This window comes from Dermacentor silvarum, chromosome 5 (assembly GCF_013339745.2).
Source record: "Dermacentor silvarum isolate Dsil-2018 chromosome 5, BIME_Dsil_1.4, whole genome shotgun sequence".
Classification (NCBI taxonomy): Eukaryota; Metazoa; Arthropoda; class Arachnida; order Ixodida; family Ixodidae; genus Dermacentor; species Dermacentor silvarum.
In genome coordinates, this window is record NC_051158.1 from 30,706,051 (window position 1) to 30,728,579 (window position 22,529).

The following is a 22,529-nucleotide window of genomic DNA, read 5'->3' on the forward strand; positions in this document are numbered from 1 at the left end:
CGCCGCGGGATGGAAGGAGGGACGGACAAAGCCCCCGCCATAAGCTGCTTCGCTATTGGCAGTCTCGCCCCAAGGGCGAAGCACTGACTGCGGTAGCAAGGGTTTAGCGTTGTGCTTGTATTCCTCTGACGGTGTTGTAACTATACATGGGTCCGACTAACGCGTACACGACATATGGGGCTGCGACAAAGTTCAAGGAACCCTTAAAAGCCTTAACACGCCGTGTAGGGCCTGTAATGGCATCGTACCGGTACCATTATACGCTGCCCGTAAGAAGGCCGCGCCAATAAAATTCCATCCCTTTCAGATTTGAGCACCGTTATTGTTTTGCACTTTTAATATTTAATAGTCTGAGACTACTTAAGACAAAGGTCGTGCGCTGTGAATAGTATGTTTCGAGACTTTTGTTTGCGCACCGCCACTCTAAAAATTCTAAGGAATAATTTAGTCACGAACGTAAGACCCGGTTTGAGCAACCTGGTGGTTGAATAGTACAGCATTCGTTTACAGCATATACGGCATGCATAAACGTATAGTATACATATATACCTAAATATACGCGGAGCCGCACGGCGACGCCGACGGCGGAAGTTCGCCTGGAGTCGCAATGGAATGTCAGTTTCGCCCAAAGGCGAACTGACATTCCGAACCACGTGAAACTGAAAAAGGTTTGGCTTTGCACTGAAGGCGTGTCTCGGAACGCGGTCGTGATGAAGAACGTCGCCAGGTGGCGTTGCCGGCGCCGAACCTATCGGTGATGTACAGAATGGCAATGCAAGCCATCAAATTAGAACTGTCGAAGTAGCTGGAGTAAAATGATGTACTGGGGGAACTACAGAATCGGTTCAGGCCAGGCAGACGCTTAGAGGGTGATATGTTCTACTAACTCAGTACATACAGATTTCAGTAGCTGAGAATAGACCTTTATCGATAGCATTTCTAGATATTAAAGGAGCCTACGACAACGTAGACAGGTGATTGTTATGGGGTATTCTTTAGCACGAAGGCACAGATGACGATTTCTTGGAGCTGCTGAGGGAGATATATAGAGACAACCGAGTACAAGTTGTAAGGGAAGGTCGAAAAGGTAATGAAGGGATGGGTATTCACCAAGGACTGGAGCAAGGATGTCCTCTGTCTCCATTGTTGTTGACGCTTTATGTTAAGGGCATATAGTAATACGAAAAAGTTCTATTTAAAAATAGAAGTGGAACATGTCCATTCTGCAGGATACTGAGTGTATTGATAAATAAAAATAAGATAAATCAAGGAATCCGTTCAATACAGTTCAACATTCCATTAAGAGATCGGTGTGCTTGAGATATATGCCTGTGAGCCGACATTATACGTTCAGGTTTTATGTAAAGGTTAATTTTTTTTTTGTTACGCAGAACAGGGGTAGGGAACAGGGGTAGGTTAGCGTAGAAGCCCGTTCGCTGGTACTTTCATTCGACGCCTAGTACCCCATAACGACACTCAGTGCCACAAGTTATATACACGTCTCCGTGTTCGTGACGCATCATCGTACGTGTTGTTTTATCAGTTGTATTTTCTATGTAAGGCTATGTAAGCCTGTGTACGCAACTCAAACTTAAATGCTGTTTCGTGATTGTTGCGGAGTTACATTGGAATCGGACTTGCACCTTCCAGGTATATAGTGTACCTATAGTGCACACTGCATTGTACAATCATTGGATTTCAATCGTAAAAGCAGCAATAAGCTTTTTCCAAACACACAGTAAATGGCCATAAGCATACGAACCGCAAAGTGTGGGGGAATAGCCACAGAAAGCTATCGTTTCAGGCTCGACAAGCCACGGTTGATTGGCCTCCTGGGAAAAACGGCTGAACCTCGTAACTCCACTACCCGGCCTCTGGAGGACGTAATCTGCGTTTCGATACTCGTGGGCGGTTCCTGTTTGATAACATTGTGTTCGTACCGATTGCCTCCTGCAGGAAACGCTGCGATAATTGTTATCATAACTGAGAACTGTTCCTCTCCGCGCACGATGTCGTGCGTGCTGTTGTCTCTTTATCGGCGATTACGCAAGTGCGCGCCGAGCATTGATAAAAGGGGATATAAAGATTAGATAGCTCACCGAGAAGGAAATTGCAAAACGAAAAAAAAAGTCACAATCCGTCGTGCTACATGCTATAGTGACTGTAATATGGGATGCCATTATGATGTCCTATCATTCGAAGGTCATCCATGTATGAACTTCTTTTTCCCCCTTCCCGTGATCATCCCTGAAGTGAAGGAGTTTATTGGTTATTTTCGCGCTACCAATTATTCCTAATTGCAGATGGTACTTGCTGAGCTTTTTGTGCCGAATTATCCGTGTGTGATACGCGCGCGTTCTGCTACAGACTCTACTCCTTTATTCTAGACCGATTAGTACTTGTATACTATGCAAGTACTAGTACTAAGTACAGGAGTACAGGACCCGCCAAGCCGAATCTTCGAGCTTTTAGCCTGTGCCCGAGACATCTGTAAATATTGATGTCACGTACAAATATATTTGATTTGAAGTACAGGATCTCATGATCTACTAAATCTATCTACTTGCGATACATCATCTGTATATATATATATATATATATATATATATATATATATATATATATATATATAATGGCTCTACCCAAGGAAGGTAAAAGAACATTCGCTTGAGTGGAGGCTTCCTATTACAATTAAGGCACAGCGTGCAACTATCATGACTAAAACATATTTCAGCTACAGCTGTCTTTCCTAAAATAAGAGCGCATTGAGTAAACGGTATAGACTTGCTTTCGCAGCTGTGCCACTAAAGTGACCATAGCCTTTACTAGTTCTTTTAGTAGCACAGTCCTTACTTTGTCTGCCGTCAGTTACTTTTTTTATTTCTTTAATCACTAGTAGTGGCTTCTTCGGCTGAGCCTTCGCTTGTTTTGTTGCAACAGTTTCGCTTTCTTTTGTAGCTAAGTGACTTTTTCTTCAGAAGCGTGGAGCAATTTCTTATAGTGATATTTAGTAGTTGAAGCCACGACAACTTCTTCCACTTCTTCGGCAGCATTCGCAACTTCACAATACACGCCGTGATCGGCAAATCCCGGGGTGTTGGTGTGCTTCCTTTTCGCCTTAAAAAAAAAATATTGTACGCCAATCGCATTAAGGTACTTGCGCATGCGAAATGCACTGATGTAGAGGGAAAATAAGTAGCTATAAAATACATTTAAAAAAAAGCAAGAGCGAAGATAGGACACGAAAAAAAGGAAGACCGCAGCACAATCCCAACAGCTAGCTACAATGTGGGAACACAAATGTACGGCTCCAACTTTGCTGGCCTTCTAGCAGCAAGTGGCTGCGGAAGCAGTGTCAGTGCATCACACAGGTGTGTCGAAAGGCGTCAGGGCTACCGACCCCAAGTTATCTGCTCCAAATCTACACGATTGTACTCTTGCGAGAGAGGAGAATCAGGACATGCTCTGCACCCAGGTGTTCCCTGTAACATTCAACCACTCTGTAGACATGCAAATTATAGTACAGTTGAATGACAATTCCTCTTTTAATATTACATGAGAGGTTGCCTGCTTTTTTTTTCTTTTCTTTTTGCACTAGTTGGCTCGCTAAGCAGAATACAGGTTCGCTTTGCGTCTGTATATTCCGATGGAGGCAGAGGCTCCCTCGCGCATGAAGACTTGGATGCTCGTTGAAATGGCTAATGCTGTAGGTATCGCGGAGCTTCTGGGCGTAAAACATTACTGCCATGAAGGCACCAATTCATGCGAGAGCAGCAAACACTGGGTTGAGCAGGTAACGAAAATGAGCACGTACCGCCTTACGCGAGCACGTTTGGAGTTGCATCATTTTCAGCGTGCATGGAATAGTCGTGCTAATACTTTGTACGAGGCAACGACGCTCATTGGCTTCTGCAGATGCGTAGGTAACGCAGGAAACAATGTATTAGCAAGTTTCCAGGTCGAAGCCGAACTGTTCGCTCTGTTAGATAGAAGCACTCCGGAGTGAAATGGACGGAGCACAATAATATTGGTATCCGTCTTTTGGCTCCCAGGCTTCTCGTCGAACGGCTAGCTTCCACTGACTTCGCATATAAGCATATTTAGGAAATCTGCCCAAGAAATAAATAGTGTCAATGCGAGAAAAAACGAAGGCAGAGCTATATCATTGTCACTTAACTATTAAATATAATCGCACTTTGAGCAACTGTGGGTGCTCGAATCTTCAGATGTTTTCTTCGGATCTCTGCAAGTCAACACGCTACCCGCACAGCCGGCCGGCGTCCTTTCTGTCCATGGCAAGATGGCGTCGTACGGATTCAGCTGAACCGCGCCCCCTCCACTCCAGCAATATTTACGTATAACATCCTTGGCACTCTACCACAGTGGTTATAGGTCCGTTCGATTCACCTGCACCACTGTGAACCAGTTCACGGCGGTTCACGAGGAGTTCAGAAATTGTGCAGTTCGATTTCTGTGGTGGAGGCACAGCGCGACACTCAAAACGAATGTCAAGGTGCAGACGTGGTGCAGGCGTTATGTTATGTCCGACTAATATGCACGGAGTGCGTAAGCTTAAGAAGTCCTGAACTACAGGTATGATCGCTGTCTGGGGCGTAAATACACACCACACTTGCGTAGATACATCAGACGTGCATAAGTGGGGTTTTAACGGCGATCGCGCCCGTGTGCTGTGTCGTCTGCTGCGCTTCTGCCGCGCACCTGTACGCCTGCACCAAGGCGGCACCTACAGTGGAGTGGGTGCAGCAAAACCATGAAACAGCCCTGCACCTTTCCTGCACCTTTTGAAACAAACGGCGTGGTTCAGTGGACGCCATTGCTGCACCGCTGAAACGAATGGCAGGGTGCAGCACTTCGTGAACTGGTTCAGGCGGTGCAGGGCAGGCGAATCGAACGTACCTTATTACGCACCACTGCCTAAGTGTAGTCCGCCAATGTAGCACGACAGCACAAATACATCAGTTGAACGCGCAAGACGCGCGTCCAAGACGCGCAAACGCCACACTGGTTTTGCCATTACTGGTGTGCCTGTCATAATACACTGCCCTTGCAGGGCACACGTCATGCGCTGGTATCAGAATGGGCTTCGCCGAAGCCTTTAAATGCAAGGCCTCCGGGATCGGCTCGCTGGGAGCTCTGCGTCGATATTACCAACGGAGGCCAGCGACTGTCTTCTTCTTAATGACAATAACGCATGAAAACGTGGCGCCGCCAATGGTTGGCCTGTAGTCATGCAATCTTAAGAGACCGCGTGGCGATGCACAGTTTTTCTGCGATGTGGGCGCACCAAGGGCATACACCATGTGATTCAAATGCGAAGAGCCGAAATTTTAGAGACAATATGAATATGATCATAACGCCCACTGCTATGTTGTTTTTGCATATTTCTTTTGCAACGTTTTAATACACTCTATAGGCACACTAATACACTCTACAAGTTTATGTTGAGCAAGTCACACGTTCTCCGGTGAAAACGTGCCCAAGTTCTTCGCGTTCCCTATACTTGTAAATGGTTGCTAGTCAAGAACAGGATAGCAATTCCCATAGGTGGTCGGTTCCACGCAATTTTTAATAGAAATGCGCCATTCTCTGGTCGATAAACCACCGTAGTTATACGGTACCCGTTGTAGTGCCTGTAAGAGATATCTTTAGTGAACTGAATGATTGGGAAATATTTTAAAACAACATGCGCGCTGTAAATTGATCCCTTGAAACATGCTCTTCCCTCTAGTCTCGACCCGTCCTTTTTAACGCGTTAGCGTTAAGGGCCCCGTGTCGCAGAAAATCCGGGGTCGGCGTCGGCGTCAGTGTCGGCTTTGGCGCCCGCGGCCGAGAAAATCATCCCCAACCACGCAGGCCCTCCAAATATATTTGGATATGCCACACCATTCTATCGTTAATGTTGCTCATACCTTGTCTTGCATTCTTGGCAAAGTATTTCATCCCTATACCCCCTTTCCCCAGTGCAGGGTAGCAAACCGGACGTGCGTCTTGTTAACCTCCCTGCCTTTCCTCTCTTCTATTTCTCTCTCTCTCTCTTGGCAAAGTATTCCTCGGAATTTTGAGAATGACAATCCACAAACAAATGTCATGAAAACAAAACACCCACAGCGCATGCCTTTTATGCTAAATCTTCTCAGACTGAAATATTAAAAGTACGAAACAAAAACGGAAACCCAAAATATTATGCAATTTTTTTGGGCGCGGCTCTGCAATATCTCCGAGATCCCCCCACGCAACAGGTTGCGTTTCTATACCAGAAAGCTCGCCTTCGTGCATATATATAGCGTTCGCCGCCAGTGTTTCCGGGTAACCATTACGGTTGCTTAAGCTGCAGTTGTCGGGAAGCCTGAGAAGCACTCAGGGATCTTTGAATGCTATCGCGTTCCACTCTTCAAAGCGAAGCTTAAGCGTCCTCCCAAATTTTTACGCGATAACCAGCAAGAACAAAAAAGAGCCGACTTTTTTAATCAATAAACGTTTTATTGTTCCCTATGTACCATACGGCATCGGCCTTCGCCTTGGTCTAATGATAGGTACCGAAGCCTTTGTCGGTCGAGGCGTCCGATGGCGATCGTCGCCTCATTTCCGGGCAACCGGTTCATCGTCTTCCTCTTCATCCCTTTCGCGGGCGTGGCTGGCCGAGTCGTAAATGCCACGAGCATTGTCGTCCTCCCCGTCGATTAGACAGCCTCGCGGATCAACGAATAGCCACGGCTCTGAAGTTACACCTTGAGGACTCCGCAGACGGCTCCAGAAAGCGTGGCGCCACGACCCTAAAGGCCCCTAGATAAAACTAGGGACCTTACACGACCCGGCTGTCACGCACCCCCTTGCAGGAAAACTTCACCGTGTTGTCCCGTCCCGTTAGTCGGTGAAGGACGACCCGTGCGGTGGGCCTCGTCGAAGAGGGCAGCTCGCTGGACTGTGCGCAGGTCGTGGCGCGGAAGGTGGTGGTACAGAGGCGACGCCTTGCGGTCGACGCTGGCGCGCCAGGGTCGTGGCGTGGCTGACCGGCCCCTCCTAAGGTCCCTAGGGACCTTAGCCCCTCCACGTTGGCCGGTTGGCCTTTGTTCCAGCAGCAGGCAGCGTCCAGGTGACACCTCGCGGGTTCGGCAGCCAGACACGTCGAGGCTGTGGTCGCCACAGACGCCCCGTTGTCGTTGTAGGCGGCGTCTGGCTCGGTCCATGGTGGCGGGGATCTTGCTGCGCATCGACGCTGCGTCTGCCGTTCGCCTTGGTGTTGCAGTGTAGTAGGTGCCTGCCTCGGCTTCTCGTGGTGATCTTGTGGTCACCCGGGTGCGTTCGGGAAGCTTCAACGTTGCCGCAGTACGGCTGCTGCTGCCCGATGTTCCACGCGGATCACAGAGATGGCGTGGCTCTTTCGAACGCTGACGGGGCCGAATATTGGTGATGATGGTGATGATGATCCTCTTTTTCTGGCATGTGCCTTCTCAGGAGGATAGACCAGGAATCGGCCGGCAGCAGGTAGCCTAAGAGAATTCTCATTTGAAGAGGAGTAACACCTATTAAAATAATAAAACAAAAGGAAATTCCGGAAAAACTAGGATGTCTGTGAGTGATCTGTCAGACTAACCGGAATGAAATTAAGACAGAGGTAAAGAAAGAGGAGAGATTCCGATGAATACCTCGCGAAGCACAAGCCGTTCTTTTTCGCCTTCTGCTTCGTTCGTATACGATGCACGTGACCTGCCTTCGCGGGTGCTTTGGCAGGAAGCAAGCGAAATACTGACAGGGGTAATTGGAGATCCCAGGGAGAGGCCTTCGTACTGCAGTGGACATAAATATAGGCTGATGACGATGAAACGAAATACTGAGATGCTAGATTACGTGTAAATGCGACCTTACCCCACCAAAATTACAGACTGATTAAAAAATATAATATTTCGACATGTGCCTCGAGAAGAAATGACATTAGCACTTGCTTGGTTATAAGTTCGTGTTGGGGTGTATAAAACATGGCGACCAGGATGTGTTACCTGCTCCTTCAATCGCTTCCGGCGCTCGCAGTATGCAAAAGCACGACCTTCGAGACTGGCCTCGTGTTACTCCTAGAGAGCCGTTGCTCGGGTTGCCATTTGGACACCTGCCTATCCAGCAAAGCTAATTTCGCCCAGTCTTCTTCATCTTCTACCTTTATAGCTGTCGCACTTTCTCCTCGTGGGTACGAGGCATGTTTCGAGGCAACAATAACAACAACCACTTCTTCTGTCGGTTGCGGTCCCCAAAGCATGAATACAATCTTTATCTTAGTTTCTTCGCACAAAACTATTCGTTCACGCAGTGGTGAATAGCGCCAATGTCTGAGCGCTCTCAGATTAGGTGCCAGTGTATGATAGCACGATGAGAGAATGTAAGAGTGACGGAAGATGGAACAAAGTTGAAACAATTGCGGAATGACACATCGAAGAAGGAGCTGCTGGTTGAAAACAAGAATATATTTACGGTGGATAAATGAGTACAGTATGTAGTAATTCACTTATTGGTGTAGCGTTGACGGGGCCCTCCATTGCACTGATATGGTGATTGTTGTGGTCCTGTGCTGATGACGTCTTCAATCGCAGAAACCGAAGAAACTTAGCGACACTGCGCTGAAAGTCACTGCAGGAAGGCCAACTTGTAGGGGTGCGATCAATCATAGTAGTCGGGGACCGCATCGAATATTGAATATTTATCGAATAGTTTGCGAATGATACAACCTCTCACCATTATATAAATTTTCACATCCTGGTATTCACAACATTAGAGAGTTGCTGTGCTTATAAAACACACGCGATTATACGTGATCACGTTAAGTTTATAGTAAGTAGCCTTCTGAGCCAAATAAGATCCCTGTATTCCTTCATGACCAAACGAGAAATGCATGTCGTGTGCGGCTATGGCAGAGTGAAAAAAAAAGCACTTTTTCTTTAGTTCCAATGGTAGCAGCAGTTGGTGCCACTAGTATCAAGCATGTCCAAATGAAACGTATTCAGACTTCATCCGATGGGAGGAGACAGGCGCTGTATCTATAAACAATACCCACTGCCGAAGGCCATGTCTAAACAGAATTTTATTGCGAATGATGGTTGCTTTGCCATAAAGTATGGCTGTTTGAGCGACGCAGCGTGATTTAGTACGTTATGTCCACTGTGGACGGTATAAGAGCTTGGGCATTTACACTTCCACTTGATGTTTTATCGCGTGCATTCGACAACGTGAAGTATTCAGGAACTACATAAAAATTTTCGAACTTTCGTATAGTGATTATTCGAATTTAGTGTGAGCCTCATTTCTGCTTATGAGAATTGTGTACTGCGGACATTGGCCGACTTTGTTACAACTAGAACTTTTCGGTAGACGTTTACTCTTAGTGCTGCTACATATGTTCTTCTGCCTTATTTATAGGTATCACCTGTAGCAAGAATTTATGTTTGTTCAATAGTATATTATTAACCTAGGGAAACGGTTTGAGCCACCATCGCCGGCTCACGCTCGCCCGCTTTCACTCACACGTGCAGCATATGGCGCGCAGCGACGATTTTATCGCCCTTGGGCTTTATACGGAACATCACGGCGACGGCAGAAATGCGTCTTGAGTGTCCACATAATTGCTATCGCAATAACGTTAAGTTTCTTGCAGTATGACGATAATTCGCGCCGAGCTCCTCATTTTATTCGGCACCATGTCGTGGCACAGAGAGTAGTGAGATTGAAGTGATCGCGCTGTGTGTGCTAACCTTCGGCGTGACAGCGGACCCGCACGACATTCTGGTGAGAATCACCGACGCATTCCGGGACCATGCATCGATCGTGAAAGTAAAGTGCGCGTGCACTGCTGGAATGTCGGAAAAGTGCAAGCACGTTTCAGCTGTTTCGATCCACTGTTACAGGTAAGTCTCTCCGCATTTCGATGGAGGCGAAATGCAAAAACGCCCGTGTGCTTGCGTTGTAGTGCACGTTAAAGAACCCCAGGTGGTCAAAATTAATCCGGAGCCCTCCACTACGGCGTGCCTCATAATCAGAATTGGTTTTGGCACGTAAAACCCCAGAAAGAAGAAGAAACAAGTAAGTCTCTCCGTGACTGAGTCACTACATCGACGCACGTGGGAGCCAAGAGCAAGCCCGCTGCTTCCACAACTTTTCAAGCAGGGCCGGGATGAAGTAACCAACTCTGCTCCTATTCCAGACCACTTCTATTCCTTTTCACGCAATTCTCGCTTCGTCAATCGCCGCGACCGACGCCCTGTTGCCGACCAGTTGCTGTGGATAGGAATAACATCGAGGAAAGGAGTCGGTTACATTACACCAACACAGCTCGCATTTATCCAACCACAAAAGCCCCCCCCCCCCCCCCCCAAAAAAAAAAAAAAAAAAAAAAAAAAAGAAAGAAATCGTATATCCTTGCACTCTAAGCCTGTAGCACTGAATCTAAACGCGAGCTTTGCACTTTGTCATGCGGCCTAGTTTACCATGCTGTGCGAGGCTGTGGCAAAACTTTACCCCTAGTTTTGCAGTCCTGAAACTTCGGTGTTCTATTTTACATTCAAGATCAGCGCAGTGCTCTATTTTACATTCAAGATAAGCGCACGCTGATTGCTGCTTCGTCTGACTGTAGTTGATGCAGTAGGTTGCCCATTGCTTCTTTCGTAGGGAAGAGAAACGAGAATAAAGAAACAAAAACCGAAGGACCTGCCTGCCTCTTTTGTGCCACGGCCATTGGCTGCGGCGTAAACTAAGGAAAGGGAAAATAAGCCGTTTCGGTGTTAGTTAATGCTGACTCACCTCTTGCACGAGCCTGAACTAATTTTGCATGTTCCTCTTTAGTTGTACCCTGTATTTTAAGGCTGTGTTCGCCTCTAAAATGCTCATTTCCTTCAGACGTCTATAAGAGAGACCATTGCTTCAATGTTTACACGTCTGGTAGAGCAATGAATGGGGCTAGCTAGGATTCTAAGCCCAACACAGTCATGAATGTTTACTCATATTCAAATGAATATGGCACTTACTCCCCAGCGAAATAATTCTGGCCTGGTAAACGAACATTTAGACCCTGCTTTTTCCGTTTGTGTGATTATAAAATCAGTGGTTCTTGTTTTTTCACGAGCAGAGCTGCATCTCACGGTTAAAAACAGGAGTGCGAAATCACTGATGCGCTAGGAGCATGGTTACACTTGGAAAGACCAGTGTTCACACAATTCGTGAAGAGCAACTCGTTCAACTTTTCATCTTATACTGTACGGTCTGTCTGACTTATTTATTACTTGGCGCACTAACGCGGCATATGGCACCAGTTATCTTTTTGCGTGAGATTTTATTTTAAGCTACGTTTTTTTTACTTTACTTTTAAGGGTCGAAATTATATTACAGTGTAGGAACTCTGATTTCATGCAAGAAATAAAGGAATCTGGTAAACTGTATCAGGTACGCAACCGCAGTGACGTACGTGAAACGTCTTGTGCGTACTGCAGACGGTGTATATGGATACCATGGCGCAAAAATGACTTAACCAAATACGCAAGTTACATTTACTTACGCATTAGAAAGGTACATGCCTAACTCACGTTACAGCTATAGTGGTGGTCTCGCGGTCTAATTTTGCAATCGTGCTCTCCCCCTATTCGCAGTGGGTCCACTTGTTTTGCGGAGGGTGTCTGGGCATGCACTACGATAAAGAAATTATCTTTCCTATACTGGTGGCGCCTGAGTGTGCCCTAGGCCGCTCGAGCCTGCCGTACTCGTAGATGCTTGGGGCTCCTGCGCTTGTCTCAGTCCCCTACCCTTGCGCTCGCTATGGAGACGGGCACGTTACGCCGTGGGTCGTAAGGGTTCGATATTTCTGTCTTGCTGCCCGAGTATCTCCGTGCTATTTTTGGACCGCGCACTTCGATATTTCTGTCTTGCTGCCCGAGTATCTCCGTGCTATTTTTGGACCGCACGGGTCAAACGCGAGGGGTGGGGAGGCGCAGGCAAGCCTGGAATTTTTGCTACACATTGCACGTTTGTATAGGCCTTACAACTCCCGATGAACCCCAATTCAAGTCTGAAGAATTATGCCTACCGTGACATAGCGAGATCCCCCAAACGCGACCACTCCTGCTCGGATGGACAAACGTATACTGCCGATCTATACGCCTCTCTGAACGCCGCGCGCGAAGCTAAATTTAGCTATGATTGAGTCGTTAGTGGCGCGACAACGCCGCCATCTGCGCATGCGCCACATGCGACACAAGCATGGTCGAGTACTGGCTTCTGTCTTCTACACAACGATACTAAAGCAAAGTACATGGGTAGTATAGTTGCAAAGACATAAGCGATAATGCTGTTACATGTTATTGTTACGTCGGTTTCTGTAAGCGACCCACTTTAATCGTTTTTAAAGACGTTTAAGGCCAAAAAGAAAAAGAGTACGACCAAGTGTACTCCTTGGGTCCAACGTCCAGAGGGTGCTCAATGTCCGGGTCATTAATTAATTCATTCACTAGCACTTAGGGCTAGAGGCTTTACAGAGAAGAGTGGAAATGTGAACAACAACAACAGTGTAGGAGCAGGTACACATTTCGTTGCAAAGGTTATTCGACTGCAGACTTCAAGGTTGCAGCTACTGGGAGGGACACGACTCATGGTTAGGCATGCGATTCCAGTCTCGGCTTGTATTTTGGGCAAAGGATTCGGAGAAACGCTTGGTATTTATTATTCTTTGTTCAGAATGACTCCTCAAGAGAACAATATCTCTACTCTATTTGCTCTTCATTTACATACTGTATCATTGTAAGTATATCAATTTTGATATTCGCCCCTATGAAGTCCGCTCAACTCTTGGCCGATCCCCCTGAGTGCATTAGACATCGCTGCCTTTAAGGTATCATCGTCATCAGTTTTGTCGTACCTATGACCACCATTCTGAATCCATAGCGAACCCATCAACAACAGCCACAGCAACAAGAGCAGCAGTATCAGTGGTGGTGTTGTCCTTATGTGTATACTTGAAGAAACTTGTGTGGACTCCTTCACTCCTGTGACTATCCTATGGTTACTGGATTGTGCTTTTGGTTCTGGTGCCCGTAGACGAGACAATCTTTGTGCGCTCGTGTTCGTGTGTGTATCGGGCTTATTGAAATTTTCTTCTTTCTTTTTATTGTGATAGCAATTACACGGACACTCCCGGCGCATTTCTGCCGTCGCCGTCGCTGTGATGTTTCGTATCAAGTCTAAGGGCGATAACATCGTCGCCGCACGCGGTATGCAGTATGTGCGAGTGAAAGCGTACGTGCGAGGGTGAGTCGACGATGGTGGCTCAATCTCGCGTGCGCAAGGGCGGAAAGCGGGGAGGAAGCGCGCCGTCTACCGTCACCCGCAATGCAGCGGGGCGAGGGGAGAGAAGGGCGCCTTTTACTCCGGCATCTGCTGCGTATTGCGCGGCCGCGCCAGTTTTATCTTGACATCGATCTGCGACGGGGACAGAGTCCACCGTGCGCTGTGTTTTCGCCGTTTAGTTCGCGTTCAAGCGAGAGGTAGCACGAAAGGTCAATTCGCTCGCTGCTGCGGCCGCGCTTCCTCACTCCAGCGTTTTGACAGCTAGTGTCCGCGGTCATCGAGTGGTATGTGTTCACGTTTGTTTGCTTGTGCGCACGTGACACCATGCTTGCTAATTAAGTTAGTAAGCACATGTTTACAAGTTCATACGGCCGATAAAATTACTATCATTACTTCGTATAGCTGTCTATACTAATTTGCTATCGCAATCTATGCTTCGCCTTTCGGGCGGAACTGTGACTTTTCAATTTCTCTTGCGTAACAAATCTAGGATATTAAAAAATTAAATTATGGGGTTTTATGTGCCAGAACAACCATCTGATTATGAGGCACGCCGTAGTGGGGGACTCCGGATTAATGTGGGCCACCTGGGGTTCTTTAATGTACACCTAATGTGGGCCACCTGGGATTCTAATGTACACGGGTGTTTTCTGCATTTCGTTCCCATCGAAATGCGGCCGCCGTGGCCGGCATTCGATCCCGCGACCTCGTGCTTAGCAGCCCAACAACACAACCACTAAGCAACCGCGGCGGGTAAATCTGGGATTTTGGGATAGCCGGCTCTGACATAGCGTACCTTCTCATGCTTCTACATCTAAAGGAATAACAAAAAAAACACAACAACGTAACAACTGACGACGACGACCGCTGCTCTCATCAGGCTCACTTGATCTCTTCCCAGCGCTCGAACAAACACAGCTCCGACCTCGGCGCCGCCACAAACGAAAGAATCAGAGCGGCGGCTTCGCAACACAGGTGGCGCTGGCGGTTAGAAGCCTTAATGGCGGCGGCACAGACGGCTAAGCAACAAAGCAGGCGTTAACGAAGACGGCCATTTGAAAGACGCGGCCGAGTATGGCAGTGAAAAAAAAAATGCGTGCCTGGAACCCCGTTTGTTAGGAATGTTCAACCCACGCCATCGGGTTGGACTTGAACTACAAAGGGACCGAACGGGCGGCGCGTCTATTTACGCGCCTATAACCGCGCCGCGACGCGCTAAAACGCGTGCTTTTGCGTCCGTCTTGATTACCGGAGCCACCGCTTGACGCCGCCACACGTGTGTGGGACGTATTAGCGCTGCGTTGTCTCCGTTGATTCATTAGCGAAGCGTGCCGGGGGGTGGGGGGGTTCGCGCGGCTGGATGCGAAGGCAACTCGCGGTTGATACACAAAGGGCGGATTGCCGCGCACATTCTACAAGCCATGTAGCTCTCGTGCAGGGGTTATGAGTGTGTAACGCGGTTTGTTTGGAGCCCTCGTTACGAGCCACTTGTGTCCACTGGGTGAACTGCGTTAGCGTTACTTGTATGGCTAGTTCATTAGCGACAACTGTGTAACAGAGGCGTAGAACGGTCGTTTAAAGAGCACGCATGCAGATGACTTAAATAGTTTCTGGCGGCGTGTGGATATACCTCTCGGCTTCGTAAGAAATGCTCGCAATGAGATAGGAGCCCGTGGATTGGGACCTCTACTGCGGACATAATGGATGGAGGTTCGGACATCTTTTTATTTCGTATATTGTTGCTTTTAATTAATTTATGACCCCCCCCCCCCCTTCCTCGTGCCAAACTACTTGCCAAGCACACAGGTGTAGCTGACTGTTTCTTTAAATGCGAAGCATTTCCTTGCCTATTCGGAGCCAAGGTCAGAGCAAGGTCGCGCGAAAGGACGCGGTGACGCTTTGATGACGTCTTATCTCCGAGAAATGCGGGCCAGTCATTGAGATACAGCGTAGACTAAAAATAGGGATGTAGTGAGAATTAAGGTGGCTCGATTGGCCGGTACCGGACATAGTGCAAGCAAACACTGGATATAATGCGAATTATAATGCTGCCCGATCGGCCGGTAGGGGACGTGGTGCAAACGTACAACTAATACGAGGCGAATTAAGGCTGCCCGCGGTGGCAGGTGATGCACGTATAGGCGCCGACGTGAGCTCCAACACCAACATGTGGTCGTTATAGTGTCATCCTCTCGTCATCTTCATTTCATTGCCTTCGTGACATTGTGATTCATTCTCTCGTTGTCATATGTCATCGTCACCTTCCCGCCATTTTTATTACTCTGTTGCTGTCACTGCGTTGTCATATGTCATCGACATCGCGCCATCTTCGAGCATTCCTCGGCACTACATTGTCGTCACACAATCTTCATCCCATGGTCGTCGCGCATCTTCGTCTGCAAGAACAATAGCCAAAACGCTTCTAATGCGTTGTGGCTTAAGCGAGCATCCAAAGATGGCGCCACCAGCCCTCCTACTATTGTGCTGCTATCGTGGAAATCAGCACGGCGTTCCGGAATTACGTAAACTGTAACTACAGTTACGAAAGCCTAAAGCTCTCTGTTGTTATACCAGGACATCAAACTGACCAAGCGCGCCAATTGTTTCATACCCTATACGCGCTGCTAACGTTGAGCTCTATCACTCATTAAACATGCAGTAAGAAGTACACGTAACCATTTCTAGTCGGCCAAATTACGTACGGTCTCCACGTGTCTCAGATTGCTTGGAGTTCGATGCCTGCGTTTTGACAGAGCATAGGCCGATCACTTCTTAACAGATGGGCAGAAACAGTATATGCGTTGGGGTATGCGTTTTTGAGTGTGTCTTTCTTTCTTCTCTGTTTTCTTTCTCTCATCCCTCGATCACCATCATAGCTGGAGTGGCATGTCAGGCTTGTCGCTAGGCTTATAACTCCACATACCATTGAACCGTCTCTCTGTCATGCCTTCTCTACGATCGAAACTTCCGACCGTGCTTCTCTTCATTACCTTTATTGTTTAGTCTTGAGATTCATCTCGTTCCGTCCTTTCTTCGGCGCGCCACCTCCCGACGACGTAATATTTTATTCGCGCAAGTCATTCTGTTCCGCGGAGCCTTCAGTAAACAGCTTTCTGTTACGCATCCCACCTTGGGTTAATTCTAAAGATGCATTTGGCTGTCTCTCGCTTGCATCGCGAGCTCGCTTCGAAGGGCCCGTCTTTTGCGAGGCGCGAGGGAGGTGTACGTGTTTGAATGAAGGGGGGAGGGGGGGGGGGGGGCGGAGTGACTGCGTTCGTCATTGCCTGACTTGTTTACGACCAGCGGCGCTCCGCTGAGCGCCCCTCGTGATAAGTAAGCCCCCTCCAGTTGCACAGGCATTTATTTCACTCAACAGAGATTGTGTGTATATATATAACACGGTAGAAATAAATATCTGCACTTGAGTACAGCTTCGTTGCTTTCTTTCCTTTAACCGGGCTCTGTTTAAGAAAGCGACGGATTGACACGTTAAGTGTGCTGAGAGAACGATATTTTTTTTTTTTTCGCTCGAAAGCATGCGCGAACCGAGCTGAAGTTTGCTCTCAGCAGTTTGCTTTCATTCTTGATTTCTTTGTTTATACATCCGTGAAAAATTAGTTACTTACAACTGTCGCGGGCGCTTGAAACAATTTACTGCAGCTGATGACGTTTGAAGCAAAAAAAAAAAAAAAAAAAAAAAAAGATGAGACGGACTCGGGCATTCAACGAGGCAGGAAGTTGCGTACATCGGTCGGGAAGGAGGTAGGATACTTCGTCATGTCACCTATTACGCCTCGCTTTTGCTGGAAATTGTGAAGGCTGCAGTGCAGTAAATTCGGTGGTTTTAAAAATATAAGTATGAGTGGCATAAAGGCAGGCTATGATCAAGGCGTAAAGACTCCTTCCTTTTGACGACGACTGAGTGCTCCGAGTGGCGGCGCCACCAGCTGCATGCACTTCCCGTTCTCACGGTTGCCAGCACACAGGCACACAAATTGCGGGCACGCGAGGAAGCACATCACGTTCTTGGGTACCGTTTGTTGTAGAGAGCTTTTAGCGTGGCCGTGACGTAACGTGCTGGAGTAGACGTATAGTGGAGCATCGGAAGACGTGTCCGAGCTTGGAAGTGATGGTGGCGTCATCTTGTGGAAATCTGATCATCCGTTATCACACCGGAAACTTAATGCGTTGTAAGGCTTTTCTATTCTGGAGGGGCACGAGAATGCCATCTACGCGGTGATTATGACGTTGCTGACGCGCTTGCACCAGCAAGTAAGTGGAATATTCGGCTATGGCGATAAAAGTTCACCGCACTTTGGTTCAACACAATGACGCAAGATGTCGCTACAAACAATGCTGCTCCAAAGCCCATGCTGCCCGTGTCCGGTATTCCGTTATTCCAGTACGCGTCCAAGCTAGTACGCACGTCTCGGTTTCGTTAAATATGTCTATTGTTAGGGCAGATGTAAGCACTAACGTACGAAAAAAAGTTCTTAAAACTAGAGGTTAGACCGATACACTTTCGTTTTGCAAATGCCGCCTTCACGAAGACGTTGCCCAGGAAACTTGGCGAGGAGATGAAATTGGTCGGCGCACTTGTTAGAGGTTGTAATTGTTTTCGTTTCTCATTCTAACGTGGGAGGTGGTGTTGGTGTGTACGTTCTCGCATGTACTTCGGGGCACACTTCACTATACTGCGTTATGCACGAGAATTTCAATGTTACGTCGGCATTACGTGATCTCGTTTTTTTTAATTACTGGGTGTTGATGTAGTTGAACTCATGCAGACTCCCGGCAAGGTTGAGTACGAGCCGCAATAGCGTCAACTGGTGAAATAACTGTCTTCGAGCTGCTCAAATAACAAAAGCATTTACTCCCAATGCCGTTATTAGAGACACTTCGTGTGCACAATGTTCCCGGCAAGTTAAACGATGGTAGCTGTCGATAAAAGGAGATCTAGGCTCAATAATAACTGGAGAGTTTATAGCCTCTCCAGTTATTAAATGACTTGGCATGTTACCATTTTGATTACATGTGCGACACAAGCGGACCAATGAAGGCGTTAGCGCGTACTGATGGATACCAAATTTGTCGGTGGGTGCGGCCTGACAATTTATCGTATCCAATGAGGCCATATAGTCCACTCAAGTGCCCATCTCGAACCCTATCAGCTTCGGGAACAGTCCGTGGAATCCAGTCTATTGGTCTACAAACTCTGCCGATAGCATTTGCTTTCGTGTTTGATAACTCATTGTCATCGCTTACGTACTATCGACCAAAAAAGTTTACGGACCAAGGGATCTGACAAAAAGCTGAATATCTCCGCAGCCTCAAAATGCAGCCTGGTAGTCCCATTTCCAGCCTCTACTGGTATATGCGAACAACATTGTGATGTACGGTTTTACTGGTTACTTTTAAAGGCTGCTCGGATATTTGGCGTTTTCTGAGATCCCGTGGTCCGTAAACTTCTTCGGTCGGTAGTACATTGTCGTTGAGCATGCAATGCACACAGTGACACGTTTTCGGGTTGCACACCGAGCGAGAATTTCGAGCATGAATGTTTCTGTCTGCCGGCCACACTAATCAAGGTATGCAAACCGCGCAAGCCAGGCGGTATGGTATTATATACACCCGCCTCCGCTGCACTTCCAACGCTCGCTCTCTTGAGTCGTGGCAACGACTCGATCACGACATCGAGACATGCACGTCACGGAGCATGCAACACGGTTCCATTTCTGCACGCACGGACCTCGCTTGACCGCACGAAGTCTCACTGCACGCTCGCGAAGGGTAAAGCTAGCAGACCACACCCCTGACGTATAGACCACTCGCAGGTGCCTGCTCGCCGAGCCCACCAGTAGCGACGCGGCAGTGGACCCTGCTGGCGATGCTGGCAGCGTTCACGCTGTTCAACGTCTCCTACTGGTACGCGCAGAGGGACTGCTGGAAGCGCATCTCCCCATCCCAAGTCCGTCGCCTCTCCGCAACCGACCACGCGTTAGATAGTCGACAAGAAACGACGACACGGCCGAGTGACGTTCCCCTGGAGCTGCTGTTCTGGAGGACCCGTCGAGGCACTGCTGAAGGGCTACGGCCGGCTACCCTTTCCCGTGGAGCACGTCTCCTTCCTTCCGGTAGCCTACTCCGTGGTACACCGGTGCCGAACCGGTGGTCCCCTGAGCCACATCTTCTTCGTGCACAGCGCTCCCAACAACTGGGCCAAGCGTCGCCTGCTCCGCGAGACCATAGGGGACGTCGCCATGGCGACCAAGCACTCGTGGACCACCGTATTCTTCGTCGGCCTGTCTCGCAACCTGGGCGTTCAGCAGAAGGTGCTCGACGAGGCCGAACAGCACGGCGACCTCGTGATGTTGCCGTACGTGGACGCCTACAGGAACCTGACGTACAAGTACGTGTACGGCATCAAGTGGACCATGGACAACTGCCCGTCGGCCAGGTACGTCGTCAAGATGGACGACGACATGGTCATCAACCTGACCAAGCTGGTCGCCTACCTGAAGCGGCGCAAGCGGACGGAGCCGGCGGCCTTCCACTGCTACGTCTGGACGAACATGATGGTCGAGAGGAACACGGACTCCCCCTGGTACATCTCCAAGAAGATGTACCGCAAGAGCGTCTTCTCCCGCTACTGTTCCGGAAGTGCCGTGCTCTTCGCGAGCAAGGTGATGGAGGCCGTCTACAACGCGTCGTTCGAGGTGCCGTTCATGCCCGTCGACGACGTCTACGTGACGGGCGAGGCCGCCAAGAAGGCCCGCGTGGGTCACGTGAGGCTGAACCGGTACTACTCGCTCTTCGACGACAGGTGGCGTGAGGTCGCCACGGGAAAGTACCTGTTCGCCCAAGTGTACCGGGCAAAGAACCGGCGCAGGAGCTGGGACATCATCATGAGGGAGCTGAAAGAACCCACTCTGGCTTTCCTGGACTACGAGACGTCCTTTCAAGAGGACGCCACTAGTCGCAATCGGTCGGACGAGTCGGTAACGGCCAGTGACGAAGAAGGAGGTGCGCCTTCCGCAACTAATGTGACTTCGTACGAAACGAGCGCGCCACCGCCATTGTCGTACGAAGACACGTACGTTGTAACTACAGACGCGGCTTCGGCAAGCGCGGAAGCTGTTGTCCAGAAAGCGGCTAGGACTGGTGATGGTGAGGTACATGTCCGGGACAGAGGAGACGCTGTTGAAGGCAGTGTACGGAACAGTGGGGGCAACGTAGTTTCTCGAAGCGGCGGAGAATCGACGAGACGAGACGATGCTGACAGTGCCGCGTTTATCGCGCGTGGTCAAGGGTGAAGATGAAGCGCTCACTATGTTAGGGTAAGAACAGTGTGTCCTTAACGCGCCGAAGGTGACAGTTCTGAACCGCAACCTCAAGACTCGACAACCTGACCACGGCTTCGCTTGTCGATTCGATCTCAAGTGTCGGGAGATACGATAGTCTCTGAAATGACTGACTCGGTGTTTAGTTAGGCCAGTTGGTTCCGCAGCACCGAAGTTTCGAAGAACTCAGGCGCTGTGTGCAGCTTGTGCCGGTCCTTACTATGCTGTGATGACGTCAGTGCCACTTCTGTTTGAAGTTGGCGCAATGTGCTCGAAGTCTTGTGGTGGTGTCCCGGAAATACAGACGTGCTCCTCAGAAGCAACAATAAATAAAACGTCACAAAAATTTCTAATGGTATTTTCAATCTGTAATGGTACACTTCGGTGACACGCATGGAATGCTAAAATTATGGGGTCTTACGTGCAAAAGCCACGATCTGATTATGAGGCACGCCGTAGTGTCGGACTCCGGAAAATTTCGACCACCTGGGGTTCTTTAACGTGCACCTAAATCTAAGTCACAGATGCTTTTGCCCCCATCGAAATGCGGCCGCCGTGGCCGGGATTCGATCCCGCGACCTCGGGCATATTTATAGCAACCCAACACCATAGCCACTAAGCAAACATGGCGGGTGACGTATAGAATGCTAAGAGCGATAGTTGTGTGAGCATTTTTAATGAAACACGAACGAGAAGCGCCGAAACAGTTTCGACTGGTAAAACCGTTCTTTTAAGAACATGTACGTTTACTTACTTGGCGCTAAAAGTTCACTATTCAGAAAACGTCGGCTGAACGTCTCTTCATAAAAATTCGCGCCGAGACCTTTGCGGCGGCTACGTCAATATGTCGTCACGAATTTAAAGGTCGTTTCTGTAGCTTCAGCCGTTTGGCGCCGGAAACGTTCTCAAAATTAGCTAGGTTCAGTGTTCGGTTTGTTTATAATGCACCTTAACCACTCTTTAGCGATAACCACTTTGACCAGATCCCTGTTGACGATGTCAAAATCAGTGACGTCACGACAGGCTTGGCGCGGGGACATCTTGGGGGCATGGCCACCCGTCATTCGGTTTTGAATCTTCTGTGTCTGGCCAAAGCTTCCTTCACGGTGAGAGTGACCGCTTTGCTGCGTCAGAAGTTGCAACTTAAACTATAAGGCAGCTAACAAAATATCCCAGTATTTGGCCATTTTTGGCCCTTTCGCTACTAAACACCAGATATAATCACCATAGACATAATGTTCCTCCTTAGTGTCACTTTAACGCGGAGAACTTTCCAATAAGCATCTGACAATAAACATAATTTGATACTAACAAATCACCTTTTCCAGTTCGCGACTAAACAGTGCGAAGGCGTAAGGTGACTTCATACGCTACAGTTAGGCTGTCAAAAAGAAAGCATTATTATTCGAGACCTTTAATGAACAGTCTGACTGGATGCCTTTATTTCCGAACGCATTAATACTTCTTCTTCTATTTTTTAATTTTTGCAATCACCTCCCTAAAAAATACAAATAAAGGCTGAGAGGCATAGCATTGAAGGGAGCCTGACTTATTTATACTATCACTGCTCGAAAGGCAAAGCAATTCAGATTGGAAATAAAAAAAGCAGGGATAAGAAAATGATTGCATCTCGTTATCGGCTTACGTTATCCAGCTTACTTAGGCGAAGGTTTAAAGATATTCAGGTACGTTATACGAGGACACGGCTAAAAGCATGACGTTGACGACTCTATACGAAGGAAACCACAAAATATTTTGTCATTTTGTTTAGTTGCATAATTACACCATGTTCATTTAATTTCGAAAGCTTTAATGTTTAGGCTTATCACCCTCACCGACCGCTGCCTGCAGCCC

General features: G+C 48.2%; 1 protein-coding gene across 3 annotated transcripts in view; it reads left to right on the forward strand.

The window, feature by feature from the left end:
• The window catches only part of LOC119453215 (UDP-GlcNAc:betaGal beta-1,3-N-acetylglucosaminyltransferase 7), a 78,060-nt gene that overhangs the window by 39,158 nt on the left and 16,373 nt on the right, over positions 1-22,529 (forward strand). The window contains exon 2 of one of the 3 annotated variants that reach the window (XM_049667642.1): positions 19,170-21,005. The exons of the other annotated variants lie outside the window; for them this stretch is intronic. Coding sequence (XP_049523599.1) covers positions 19,596-20,648 — 1,053 coding nt within the window. The 5' untranslated portion in view covers positions 19,170-19,595 and the 3' untranslated portion in view covers positions 20,649-21,005. Of the gene's footprint in view, positions 1-19,169; positions 21,006-22,529 lie in introns of those variants that run through there. 3 annotated transcript variants of the gene reach the window in all.